The sequence below is a fragment of the Scatophagus argus genome, chromosome 8 (genome assembly GCF_020382885.2).
Source record: "Scatophagus argus isolate fScaArg1 chromosome 8, fScaArg1.pri, whole genome shotgun sequence".
Lineage (NCBI taxonomy): Eukaryota > Metazoa > Chordata > Actinopteri > Scatophagidae > Scatophagus > Scatophagus argus.
The window spans coordinates 24,097,372-24,111,476 of record NC_058500.1 but is presented as its reverse complement, the minus strand read 5'-3'; the positions used below and the strand labels follow the sequence as shown (position 1 = coordinate 24,111,476).

The window sequence follows — 14,105 nt, the reverse complement described above, 5'->3', positions numbered from 1 at the left end:
GATACTGCAAAAAGCAGTTAATGGCTAAAAAGCTGAAAGCCTGTCTGTGCTTCTGGACTTTCAGGAGTGTTTACTTGGAGAGAAAGTTTAAATGGGACGCATGAGCTTCCAGTGAGGTCCTTCATGCTACAGACAGCAGAGGGACGGGCATATAGCAGCGCTCTGCACAGGAAGTCAGGAAGTTGAACAAGTAAAGTTGAGTTTCCAACAGAAGCTATGCAGAGGCAGTGAAGAGGGTACAAGCACAAAGGGAAGAGACCGGAGGAGTGAACCAATCTGTGAAATGAGGTGATCAGACAGAGAAACCTAACGCAGCACTGATGGTGGATGAGCTCATTTTGTTCATTGACTGTGGAATCAATTGTTCCAATCAAGTCCAACAAAAGCACAGAGAAACTTTGAGATGATGAAGATGATGAAAGATGATGAAAGTGACATATTTTGTCATTGGAGGGAACTCACTCCAACAAAATTCGTGCTCTGCATTTCACCCACCCAAGTGACGTGCACACACACACAGCAAACCCGGGGCAGCGGGCGACCACGTGCAGCGCCCGGGGAGCAGTGGGGGTTAGGTACCTTGCTCAAGGGTACCTCAGCCATGGACACCGACACGGTGAATCGAACCAGCGATCCACCGGTTACGGGTCCGACACCCTAACCCCTGATCCACGACTGCCCACCAACTGTGACCATAAAAGGAAAAGAGGACCTGATTATTCTGCAGTGGAATGCAGGAAGTTTAATGGCAAAGAGATAAAAACACACAGAGAGGGGGATGGGCGGATTGGGGAAAGGAACAGAACTGGAATGGAACCTGAACTGCTTGTAAAATGGGCGATACATATTAAGTCTTGTCTTACAGTTAGGAGGGAAAGTGATGTGCACATGTTATAACAAATAACATGTTGAGGGCTGATTGTCATGATGACAGCGCGATGGCAGCTGAAGAGTTCATGGAGAATAAAAATGTTAGCTTACACGACAGAAGTTGTATAAGAACAAACGGGGAGGCGCTACGTGATACTTTGCTTTCGATTTCGCCTCCCCAGGCGGAAGTCAGTTGTTTAAGAGCGAACATTTTCAGTCTGACGATCCGTTTGAATTTGAATTATTATCAGAGCCAATGACGAAGTACTAAAAACCTGTACGTCGATGTTCAGAAACAGCAAGTTGAGTCGACTTATTCCTCATGTAATCATTTGTCTTTAGAGGTCAGCATGTGAAACATATCACACCGAGGCCAGCTGTGTGTGTGTGTGTGTGTGTGTGTGTGTGTGTGTGTGTGTGTGTTTAAATATTACGGAAGCCCTTTGAGTTGAGTTAATATGTGATCCAGACGCTGTGAGTTATGGGTTCACTCAGCTTTAAAGCACAAAGTGACTTCTTGAAAGTCGTATTTGTGTTAAATCGATACATTTAGATTCACATGTGAGACAGTCTGCCTGCATTGATCTCATGAATAAATCGGCTTCACATCAACACCGAAATTCCATTCGCCTCCACGCGGTTTGTAAGTGGGAACTGGTTTGATCAGACAGAGCAGGCGGGGCTTTAGAGCAATGAAAGCGAAAGAAAATGACTCCGTTCAGGCGTTGAACAGCTTTTGTTTGTTCAAAGTACACGAAATGGATCGTGAAAGAGATCTGAAATGCTCTGCGCCGTCGTTAGGAGAAGATTTCTAAAAACATCAGAGACTGACGGATTTGGTTTTCTGCCTGATATTGTAAGTTTTTATGAGTCCAACTGATGATTAATTCAGCTCGTACTTGTCCATGTGTTTATGTATTTAAAGTAATTCTATACTTTGGTGTTTATCTTCTGTGTTTCCTTGTTTCTTGTGTTGTTTGTCACTTTTTGTGTGCTGCCTTCTTCTTGAACAAGAGATTGTTGGTCTCAGTGGGACCAAACTGGTTAAAATGGGTTAAATAAATCAAACAGATGAATAACTTTTTCCCATTGATTCTTAGAACAGCAGCAGTGGCAGCTTGGCTCCAGGGCCTCATTTAAGAAAAAGTGAAACTCTGACTTTGTTCAGTCTGAGATGAGGGAAACGTGACCTGTGGCTCAGTCACTGTGGTGATGGACTCTGAACCCTGCTGGGTGTTGGCTTTTATCTCCGACTGTCCTCCTGCTGAGACACTTTGTCTTTTCAGTCCACATCACAGCACATATCAGAATGCACTCATTTGCTCATCATATCAGAGATCATGTGAACATTTCTTAGCTTTCAGTTCCTCAAACCTGACTAAACAGAACTTAAAATGACTTTACTTTGACTGAATAAATGCTCAGATCTTTTGTTATTATGTATATTTGTATTTTATTTGGTTACTTTAGTAAAACAGATCTCAGAACAGTTTCACCTCATCTTCAGGAATATGTTCACATCCCCAGCAGGACAGAAACTGCCCACACTGTGTTTATCCAAACATTTGTGGCAGGTTCAAAGCCCTCTCCACCCTGATTTTGGTCCACCAGGCTGCATTTCCCTGTTTCTCCTGCCTGCTTCCTGCCAGCTGATGAAAAGAGTCAAACCATTAGAACAAACAGAGCGGACAGATGAAGCTCCCACAGGTCTACCTGACTGTTTTGAGAGCACAGACTGGCACATATTCAAAGATGCTGCCACCTCCAAGAAGCACAGCAATCTTCATCAGCAAATGTGTTGATGATGTGGTGATCAGAATAGAAAATCACTCTCCAACCAGAAACACTGAGTGAATGGAGAGGTGAGGGCTTTAGGTCAGTACTAGAAACTGGCATCAAGGAGACAAAGGAGAAACACCAGGTGAGCCTGGAGACCCCAACACCAACAGCACTCGTCCTGGGAATTACACTTTACAATTCAGAAGAAGTTTGTGTGAAGAATTTCTCTCAGCTGTTCTTGACACAGAAGCTCAGGTGTTTTAAAGCACTTCTGCACCTGTTAATGTTTTAAAGTTTAAAGCTTAAAGTGACAAATCCGGCTGTGCTAACCAGGTTTAATAAGCTGTTTCCTTGGCAGTTAGTGGAATCACCACATGGATGTGTTTTCTTCAGGTTTCCAGAGGGCGTCCTTGTTCTGGATTTTACTCGTCAGCTCATCCCAAACCTCAGCGGATGATGTCTTCAGCCCTTGAAGACTGTTGTGTAAAATGACGTGCAGAAGAACATCAGTCAGAGCTGCAGCAGTGCTGATGGTAAAATAATTTGTTGTCACGGGAAGCCTTTGTTTGTTTGGCATCATTTCATAAATCAGATGCTTCTAGTTTGAAAACAGGCAGCGTCCACCAGCACCTGTGAAAGCACATTTCAAAGCTGTTTTAAAATGAATAAATACAAAAATAAAGAGTATTTGTGGGATTAAGTGGAAAATATGTTCCACATGTGGTTTATTCTGGTGTGTCTCCATGGTAACATATGCAGACTCAACTGTCACTCTGAGGTGAGACCACATCACATGAGTGTAGCTTAGATTTCATCTCTGTGCATTTTATCTGCCAGTCCACACACTAACTTCACCACCCTGACTCCATGTGACTCCATGTGACTCCATGTGACTCCATGTGACTCCATGTGACTCCATGCTGTAACTCACCTGCAACATAAACTTTGTTTACTGTCCACAGATACTTGTGATGAATGTCTTCAGAGGACACTCCCTCACATGTCGTCGATTAGAGTATCAGATAGGGACTGAATGCTGTCCCATGTGTCCCCCTGGTAAGATCCAGTTGAATATTGAAGAGGTTTTTCACTTGTGTAGTGACAAATGGCGTCTTTGTTAAACTCCAGAACCAACTGGGTGGAGGTCAGTGGACTCAGTCATACTTCCATGGTTGGTGCTGTTTGTGTTCACAAGTGAAATGCACCTTCATAGGACTCCACGTCACTGGAGTTTTATTTCCACAGTAAAATAGAAAGCAGCAGATACAGAACAGAACAGCATGATGAAAGTGAAGCTAATAGGAGGCCACTGGAGCTGTGGATGGTGTGTATTTCAAAGTCTCATTTCAAAATGGATTGAATTAAATTTCTCCCTCAAAATTCTGCACATAATGACAAGGTGAAACAAGTCCACTTGAATTTTTTGCAAATTTATTAAAGATGAAGAACAAAAAAATGTAGCATGTACATAAGTATTCACACCCTTTGCCATGACACTCAAAACTGAGCTCAGGTGCATCCTGCTTTCATTGATCATCCTTCAGAGGTTCCTACAACTTGAGTTGAGTCCAGCTGTGGTAAAGGGGCAGCCGTGGCCTAGAGGTTGGAGAAGCGGCTTGTGATCGGAGGTTGGTGGGTTTGATTCCCCCACCCATTCCCGGGTACAAAAAATTTGGCAGCCCGCTTCTCCTGTGTGTGTTTGTGTGTGTTCACTTCATGTAATTTGCTGGGTGTTGCATGTGTACTCAACCAAGGATGGGTTAAATGCAGAGGAATTCACACCCTGTGATCGATTTCAGTAGAGGAAAACTTCAGTGTGTGTGAACTGTTTGACAAGCCTCATGTCTGGAGGAAACCAGGCTCTGCTCATCACCTGGCCAATACCATTCCTCCTGTGAAGCATGGTGGTGGTAGCATCATGCTGTGGGGATGTTCTGCAGCAGCAGGAACTGGGAGACTAGTGAGGGTTGAGGGAAAGATGACTGCAGCAATGTACAGAGACATCCTTACTGACAACCTGCTCCAGAGTGCACTGGACCTCAGACTGGGGCGACGGTTATCTTCCAACAGGGCAACGACCCTGTAGACCCTGACCCAACGAACATACAGCCAACATCACAAAGGACAGGACAACTCTGTGAATGTCCTTGAGTGGCCCAGCCAGAGCCCAGACTTGAACTCCACTGAGCATCTCTGGAGAGATCTGAAAATGGCTGTGCACTGACACTCCCCATCCAAGCTTGAGAGGTTCTGCATTGAAGAGTGGGAGAAACTGTCCAAAAATAAATGTGCCAAACTTATAGGATCATCCTCAAAAAGACTTGAGGCTGTAATTGCTGCCAAAGGGGATTCAACAAAGTGTTGATCACAGGGTGTGAATACTTATGTACATGTTATAATTTTGTTTCTTTATTTTTAATAAATTTGCAAAAAAATTCAAGAAAACTTGTTTCACTTTGTCATTATGGGGTATTTTGTGTAGAATTTTGAGGGAAAAAATGAATTTAATCCATTTTGGAATAAGAATGTAACATAACAAAATGTGCAAACAGCGAAGTGGTGTGAATGCTGTCCGGTTGCATTGTAAGTTTAAACAATACGTCTTTTTCACTTCATTAGAAAGTTTCTATGTCAAAAAAATCTATATTTTTTTTTTCAACAGGAAGTCGAGTTAAAACACACTGCACTGAGTACAGAAGTACTTCCTGTCTGCGTTGCACTGAAGGAACCTTCATGAATCATCCTACTGGCCTTTCACAATGTTTCACATGTACAAGCTGTGATGCAGGTAGATTTTTGTGAATATTTCCTGACTGTCAATAGAAACCTGTGACCTTAAAGCTTGGATTTAAAGACGCTGAGTCAGCTTGTTGCTGCAAGTCCCCCTGGCAGGGCTGTCTAAGAACTGATCAAACTGAAGTCTGGTTCTCATGTTGATAAGGTGACTGTGCATTACTGAAACCCCAGCTAAGGCTTTGCTAAACTCTGTGTTTTCCTCAGTTTTTAAACAGCAGTTGGCAGGTTTTTGTCAGTGGGACTTGCAGTGATGACAGCGCTGACCTCATGTCTCCTTTTTCCTGCCACAATGAAATCAAATGTCCACTGGGTGGTTTGTCCAGCTGGATTTATTCTCCACTTTATAACATCATACTGGACCAGTCGTTCATGCATATTCAGATTCATAAACAACAGCAAGTCTGTCACCTTTGCTAAAGACGTTCTACAAACTAAAGATGGTCTTTACATCAGAAAATAATAACATGTTGCTCTCATGTAGATAAACAAACAGAACATAAGACTCATAGCTCATATCCTTGTCTCCTCTCTGTGTTGGCAGCTTCTGGTTTGAAATTAAAAACTTCATGTACAGCAACATCAGATGCTGTGTGTGAGCCACTGGAGGGATTCTACTGCATGGACTCTGCAGAGGAGGGCTGTAAGGCAGCAGAGAAACACTCAAGCTGTCAGCCAGGACAGTACATCAGTCAGAGAGGTTAGTTTGCTTGTGCTGACTTTAAGATGATCCATGGCATAGTTTGACTTTCAAATCAGAACACCAAACAGGGAAACAGCTGTAATGATTACTTGATCATCCAGGCTGGAAGCAGAGACGTCTGACCACCAGATAGCAGAAATGAAGCCTCAAAATAAAAGAAAAAGTCACAGGTTACCATAACTCTGTGTTGTCATGGAGCTCACTTTGTCCTGGTGTTTTTCCAGCAGCACAGCCACCACTGAATTATCATAGAAATAACACAGCAGAGCTCAGTAAAGAAAGGATTACGACTTGATTTAACTGCACATTGTGGCTGTGCACAGTGTGAACACAAAGAAACTCTCCAAAACGAGTAGTGGAGCATTTCATGGAGCAGCAGCTTCTTCCTGTGTGAAGGAAAACAAAAAGACTGGCAGCAGGATGAGCTGAAGGGACACTGACAATGACAGAGGCCTACAGCTGTAGATGTCTTCTAGTGCAGGACACTGACAGTTTCTTGACAATCTGCTTCTTAACTGGTACCAGCAGGTTAGCATTCATTTTATTTTTTCAACATGTGCATGAAGCAGTGAAGCTAATGACAGTTGGATCATTTTAGTGTTCAGTTTGTTCAGGAATCTGGTGTGAATCAAAGTCCCATCAGGCTGTGAGTGCTGAGCTGCACTACAACACCTCATCAGACCTCAGAGAATATCAACAGGATTTGTTCCTCAAATATGACAACTTGGGACTGGAAACAAATCAATGTTTTTTAAATCCACTGACAGGACGTTTCAATATTTGTCATTTGCACAGGAACAGCATTAAGAGACACTGAGTGCTCTGACTGCAGTGAGGGAACATATTCTGATGGAACATTTCCATCCTGTCAGCCACACACACAGTAAGTGAAGCTTCACATCAGATGGCTCAATTGTGACATCAGCAGGGAGTTCAAGGTGTCCTCCAGATGTTCCTGTAAAAAATGTCCCTCTGTCCTTCCAGATGTGAATCAGAGCATCGTCAGCTGATAAAAGCAGGGACTGTTTCAACTGATGCTGAATGTGGAGAGCAAAGTCCAGACAACACAGGACTTGTGGTCGGTGTTGGTGTGCTCGTATGTCTTATAGCAGCTGCAGCAGCAGCTGCAGCAGTTGCATGGTGGCGTATCAGAAAGAGGAAAAGCAGTGAACCCACAGGTATGATTCATGTTTACACAATAAAAATATGAATAGGATAATATTATCTTTCACATCATGAAGTTATTAATTCTGGTCTTTTTCATCGATAATGTTTTATTACAGGAAGAAGAAAAAGCAAGACAAGAGAAGTGAGTCTCACACTCTGCTGTTGTTACTAACAAGTCTGTTTCACTGCATGTACAGAAGGAGCTACAAGTGATTTTTCTAATTAATAAGATGATGTCACTCATTATGAATTTTTCTCAAAAAAGGAACACGCGCAGCTGAATCAGGGGTGATGATTTGACAGCCATAGTAACAGCAGCAGGTAAGACAGCAGTGTGTCCTTCATTAAAGTGTCCATCAGCTGTCCAGCTGAGCAGCGTTCTGTGGTGTGTTTATGTGCAAAGTGTTGCTGTTTAAGCTCAATATTTTCCTCTCCTCAGGATGCAACAGTTCATGTGTAAACATGCAGACTGTTTTGGACACAGTTTCCTGTACAGAACTGCTGGTCTGCAGTGGATCATCATCTCACACACATGTTGTGTTGTCACTGTGTGACAGCTCCAGGCTCCTCATCCAGCAGATCCCTGAGGAGGAAAGTCTCAGTCAGAGTGTTTCTGTGATGAATTCCAGTAGGTCATCTTCATGTTGCTGTACGTGATCTCCTGTGGGGGCCACACAGAGCTCACAGGGGGACCTGAACATCAGACAGACTGAAAACTTTAACTGAAAAAAGCCCAGGTGAGTTCAGGTGCAGGAGAAAAGCAGCAAATAGTCAGAAGAGTCCATGTGCTGAATATTTCAAGTTCACAAGACATCATATTGGTATGCAGTTTGTGTACTGAAGCCCCACAGGGCTGTGAGCTGAGCCTGCATGACACGACTGCTGAACTCATCCTCCACATTCCCTCATTGGACACTTTGCTTTTGTCTTGTGCTGCATGGTGATATAAATGTATTTTTTCATTGTCTTAGTTTCTTTACAACACCTGAATTTCCCTTTTGTGGAGGATCAGTGGAGGATTCTTTCAATTTTAGGTATGACAACATGGCAAGCAGTGAGCACCATACGCTGCTTAAATCAATGCATTTATAAAATGCACCAAAATACGTCCACATGTCTCTGACACATAATGTTTAGTCCACACATGGCTGAACTTTGTTTGTGAACTCCCCTGTCCCACTGTCTCCTAATCACACAGTGTGGGTATGTCTCTGTCTCTGTCTCTGTCTCTGGTCGTTTTTACTGCTCCATCAGAAGCTGATCCAGTTAGCTCCTCTGTTGCATCTGTTAAAATCTTAGTCCATATTTAACTGACTGTGACCTTTGATGAACTGTCCAGCAACAGGTTTTGTGAAGCTGTGATTTGGAATATTTCACACAACAGAAAGGATGAAATTAACGCTGCATGATGTTAACCACTGACTGTAGTGATGTCTGTGTTTTATGTATTTATTTGTCTTCATACCGTATGCGTCAGTGAAGTGATCAGCTCTGAGTATCACATAGAAATTCCCTCTCCCTTGCGGGAGGTGCACTTCGGCACAGTAGGTGGCGCTGTCTTCCTGTAACGTTGTCAAAGCTCCCAGACCAGACTTTGTGTCCCCCTCCACCCTGAGACACTGTGTGGACGAGCTGACTCCAGTGTTCAGACATTTTCAACACCTCTCTGGAGTCATGCCATGTGCCAGTCTGCTTCAAAGCCTCCACCATAGTTCCAGTCTCCAGTGGAGATGATCATTGACTTTCGGAAAGTGCCAGCTCCATCGCTCCTCCTCACCCTGACAGATACCCCCATCTCCATGGTGGACTCCTTCCGCTTTCTGGGTCCCACCATCACCCGGGACCTCAAGTGATCAAAAGTGTCCAGCAGATGTTCTTCCTGCGGCAGCTGAGGGAACTCAAGGTGCCAGTCAAGATGATGGTTCAGTTCTACACGGCCATCATTGAGTCCATCCTCACCTCTTCCATCACTGTGTGGTACGCTGGGGCCACTGCCAGGGACAAGCACAGACTGCAGCGTGCTGTGAGGTCTGCTGAGAAGGTGATCGGCTGCAGCCTTCCATCTCTCAGAGACCTGTACACCTCCAGGACTCTGAGGCGTGCAGGTCGGATCACAGCTGACCCTTCTCATCCCGGACGTGGACTCTTTGAGAAACTCCCTTCAGGCAGGAGGTAACCTCACACCACAGGAACAGCTTCTCCCCCTCTGCTGTTGGACTGTTGAACAGCAGCTGATTAACATACTGCTCTGCTCTTTAATTACTTCAGTACAGGAACTGATCTGTGCTCATGTCAAGATCCACCTGCTGACCATTTGCACTGTTTACCTCACTTACTTGCACTACTTCTCACTCTGTACTTCTCTAGAACGATAATTTTATTTTATTCTATTATTATATGTTACTTGTTCTGATGTTTTATGTATGCACCAATCACTAAGACAAATTGCTAGTAATATGAAATCTTTTCACTTATGGCAATAAATACAATTCTGATTCTGATTCTGATTCATTGAGTTTCTCCCCACCGTTAAAATAAGAAAGTAACAGGATGTAAGAAATGGAAATACAACCATTACGTTGTCATGGAAACGTTCTGTTGTCAGTCAGTCATTGTCTAGACTTGGACTTAGACTTCACTTTATTAATCCCTGTGGGGTGACTCCCTCAGGGAAATTGGATATTCAGCAGCTTATAAAGTAACGAAGCAGCTCACAGGGCAGTTTGCAAACAAACAAAAAATAAACAATAAACTGTTAGCTAAATATAGAAAACAGATAAGAATAACATAAATATAGAGAAATGTATATGGTAAACACACCTCCAGCCCACGCACCCTCAACATCGGCGCCCCCCAAGGCTGCGTCCTGAGTCCTCTGCTTTACTCCCTCTACATCCATGACTGTAAAGCCATGTACCCCTCCAACATCATTGTAAAGTTCGCCGACGATACAGTGGTGGTAGGTCTGATCTCCAATAACAGGATAACGGCCTACACGGAGGAGGTGGATGCTCTGGCATCATGGTGTCGTACAAACAATCTAGACATGAACATCCACAAAACCAAGGAGTTGATTGTGGACTTCAGGAGGGAGAAGCAGAGGAGCCATCATACCCCTCTCAGGATTTATGGGACACTGGTGGAGAGGGTCAGCAGCTACAGGTACCTCGGCGTCCACATCTCCGAGGACCTGACATGGACCACCCACATTTCCACCCTGGTGAAGAAGGCGAGGCAGCGGCTGTATTACCTCAGGCGACTGAGGAAATTCAGGGTCTCCACAGCGCTGCAGAGAACCTTCTTCACTGCAGCCATACAGTCTGTGCTCACTGGGAGCATCACTGCCTGGTATGGCAACTGTACGGTACAGGACAGGAAAGCTCTGCACAGAGTGATCCGCTGTGCTGAACGGACTACCTGGACAGCATTGCCCTCCATGCAAGAGGTGTATGCCAGCAGGTGTACATCCAGTGCACAGAGGATTTTAAAAGACACAAACCACCCGCACAATAGACTCTTTCAGTGGCTGCCATCGGGGAAACGTCTCCGGTCCCGCATGGCCAAAACTGAAAGACTGAGGAAGAGTTTCTTCCCCCAGGCCATCAGGACACTGAACTCTCTTTCCCCCACTTAACTCACCCCCACATACACACACATGCATACTTGTATACTATGTATACGATATGTATATTTATGTATATTTACATTCCCTCTGCCACTGAGGTTAGATCTCTATCCTTATATTTTTTATTTTTTATTCTATTCTATTCTATTCTATTTTTTAACTTTTTATCTTTTATCTCATGTCAATTGTATTTTTATTATTTTTGCACAGTTGTAAAAAGGAGTGTTGTTTTTTCATTTCACTGTGGATGCATATCCACATGTGACAAATAAAGAATTCTGATTCTGATTCTGATTCTGACAAAAATATAGACAACTCTATGTGGCTAATAAATTATACAGTGAGTGGCTCCCACTCCTTCCCTTCTGTTAAAAGTGTTACTGAAAAAACCCAAATTCATATGACGGTGTGAGGGTCAGTCGACAAGTCCCTTTTGTTCCATCTATTTTCTTTCTGTGCTGTCGTTTAATGTGTTATTATTATTATTATTATTATTTTGCAGTCATTTTCATAATTTGCGACAGAAACTAAAATAAACTCAAGTTGGAGGCTCAGGCAGAAACATGCAGACCTACAGTATGAAAAACACACAAATAATGAAAGAACTGAAATACGAGTGAAGTTTGTCTGAAAAAAAAATCAAATTTAACAGATTTGAACACCTTTGTCTGGCATAATTTTAATTGTAAATTGTGTAAACTGCATAACAAACAAACAAACAACAACCACATGTTAAACTAAACCCTGGAACAGCCTAAAGTCACATAGTGTTTGCTCTCTGACCTTGTTTCCATCACCTCTTGTTGAACACACACCACAGCTGTTCTGCTGCAGGAGTAAGTGAGTACATAAGAGCCGAGCGATCATCTTCTCCAGCCCACACGTCTCTGTGTGTCATCTCCTGTCAGTCACCACACCTTCTGCTTGGTGTTTAGCTCCTCGTCCAGCGTGGCATCACTGAACTGTGCCACCAGGTTTTGTCATGCAGGAACAAGTAACTCCTACATTAATACTGCACATGCTCAGAGTTTGGTTTGAAGAATGGAAAAACTAGTGGAGATATGATTTTTTTAAAATCTAATTTTGTTAAGATAAAAGATTACCAGGTTTTAGTAACATGATGCAAATTATTCTTGGAATCTCTTGGTTGTTTGGTACAAATTTCAACTCAGTCCAATGAAAAATAGTCAGTTGGTGAAACTTTGATTGCACAGACAAAGAATCACAAAGATCACAAGCAAATCTCAAAAATTCAGAACAAGAATATGATTTGGATCGAGCTGCAGGATTTTGCAAGGTCCTAAGAGTTTAGTACAAGTTTTCATATCTTTTTCTGGAGCTGGGCTGTCACCTCCTCCAGTGATCCACTTTACTGCACACCTGTTACCCATGCAGTCCAGTCATGGTCTTCCTGACTTCCTCCTTAAAGGACCTGCTCTCCTGGAGAAGTGTGTTCCTGTGTGTCTCTGTTGGACTCCTCTGTTAGTGTTTTGGAGCTCGCTCATTTTGGACTCTCCTGTGTTTCAGACCACATGCTCTCACCTGCTGTCCCAGTCCCTCGTGGGACTTGTTGTTAAGACTCATTTTCTCTGAAGACCTTGTGCATAATTTTAGAGTAAAATCACTCATGGGGACAATTCATCAGTACTTGTACTTTGACTTCATACTTGAGATAGCTCATACTTTACATTAAAACCAAAGAAGAAATTACATGCACATTTTGTTTAGAATAGTTAATTCATTAACCATTTCTCTTGTCTACTTTAATTACCAACATTACAGTGTCTTATCATTTAAATTCCAAATGGAATACAGACTCACAGAGGAGCAGGTGTGTGTGTGTGTGTGTGTGTGTGTGTGTGTGTGTGTGTAAAAAGAATTTGACAAACCAAACTAAAACTGTGAAATATTCAAACATTTCAAATGAAACCAAAACTCTGTTGCACAGAAATGTGCTGAAGCTGCTAAACTGTTTCTTCTGTGGTTTCCGTTCAGGCACTTGAGGTGAGCGACCATTACCCAGTGGAGGTCCTGCTGAAGGAAGTCACACACCCCTTCAGTGGTGGCACTTGCTTGGCTTTCACTGGAACAGAGGAGACTGCGAATCAGAAAAGCTGTCAGTCAAAGTTGTTTTCTTTGTTTCTTCTCAGCCATCTGGTCGTCCAAATGTTAACATGCTAGTTCAAAGAGAAACCTGCATGGATTTTTGTCTTGTCAGTCTGAGGACAGCTTACCTCACAAACTGATGAGAGCTTCATTACTCCCCAACAAGTGGAGTCCAGTTTGCATCAGAGGAATTGCTCCTGACATTGGGCTCAGGGTCGGAAATAAAATACACAACTGTTGATATTTACTGGGATGTAATTCACCACATTGCACAACAGTTGGTCTCCCTGTGTCTCTGTGAGAGAAAAGTCAGGTTTCTTAGTTTCCAAAGCTTTTGTGGAGCTTCACAGCAAAACAACATCCTCCTAATAAACTGAAGAAGCTGAGGACTGGTTTAAAATGTTAAAAAGTAAATAAAGTAAAACACAGAAAATGACTCCATACAGCTTGTCCAGTAGAATCCAAGCCTAAGGAAGCTCAGAAAACCTAAACTGAGCAAAGAAGATGTTATTTACACTCTTTTTTAAGCCACAATCTTCACTGTAGTGACTAAGTTAAAAGCGTCAGCATGCTGACAAACTAATGCATGTACATGTAGTGTAGATAACATCTCCCAATCAGTGTGTGATCTGGAGGCTTCCAGAGACTTGGATTACATTGGACGAACCATATTGAGCCAGTTCAGATCATTTTTGGCTTGTTTTTTAAGTATTTTTAATCAAGTCTCCATCTGCTCTGTTGTGTAGGAGAAATGCTGCAACACCAGCAGCACGGCAGATGATGAGCTCGTGCCAGAAAATCTTTAATGCAATACTGTGTTTGAATGGTGCAAATGGAGAAATTCATAGGCTGCTTCAAGTCCGGCTGTAGTCTCTGGGACATTTCACAGCTGAGAAAAGACAGACAGATCAGCACCTCTGGAACAGATGTTGATGAATCGTTGTGAGCACAAACTGCAGCTCATTTGTTCCTTCCACTGTGGGGAACAACAGCATTTTATTAACGTTCTCAAAGTGATGTGAGGTAAAGAGGAACAGGCGGCCGTCATGTGCTGCACAATAC

General features: G+C 43.0%; 1 protein-coding gene across 3 annotated transcripts in view; it reads left to right on the top strand.

Annotated features, from left to right (window-relative positions):
- Positions 1-14,105, top strand: part of LOC124063913 (tumor necrosis factor receptor superfamily member 14-like) — a 32,453-nt gene that overhangs the window by 4,551 nt on the left and 13,797 nt on the right. Inside the window, exons 3-11 of one of the 3 annotated variants that reach the window (XR_006844173.1) lie at positions 3,043-3,182; positions 3,612-3,705; positions 5,312-5,437; positions 5,987-6,142; positions 6,941-7,028; positions 7,130-7,323; positions 7,429-7,454; positions 7,578-7,633; positions 7,752-8,049. Coding sequence is in view for 2 of the 3 variants with exons in the window: in XM_046398075.1 (XP_046254031.1) it covers positions 3,138-3,182; positions 3,612-3,705; positions 5,312-5,437; positions 5,987-6,142; positions 6,941-7,028; positions 7,130-7,323; positions 7,429-7,454; positions 7,578-7,604 (756 nt within the window). In the remaining variant the exon portion in view is untranslated. Of the gene's footprint in view, positions 1-3,042; positions 3,183-3,611; positions 3,706-5,311; positions 5,438-5,986; positions 6,143-6,940; positions 7,029-7,129; positions 7,324-7,428; positions 7,455-7,577; positions 7,634-7,751; positions 8,283-14,105 lie in introns of those variants that run through there. The other 2 variants (XM_046398075.1, XM_046398074.1) reach the window with 2 other exon arrangements.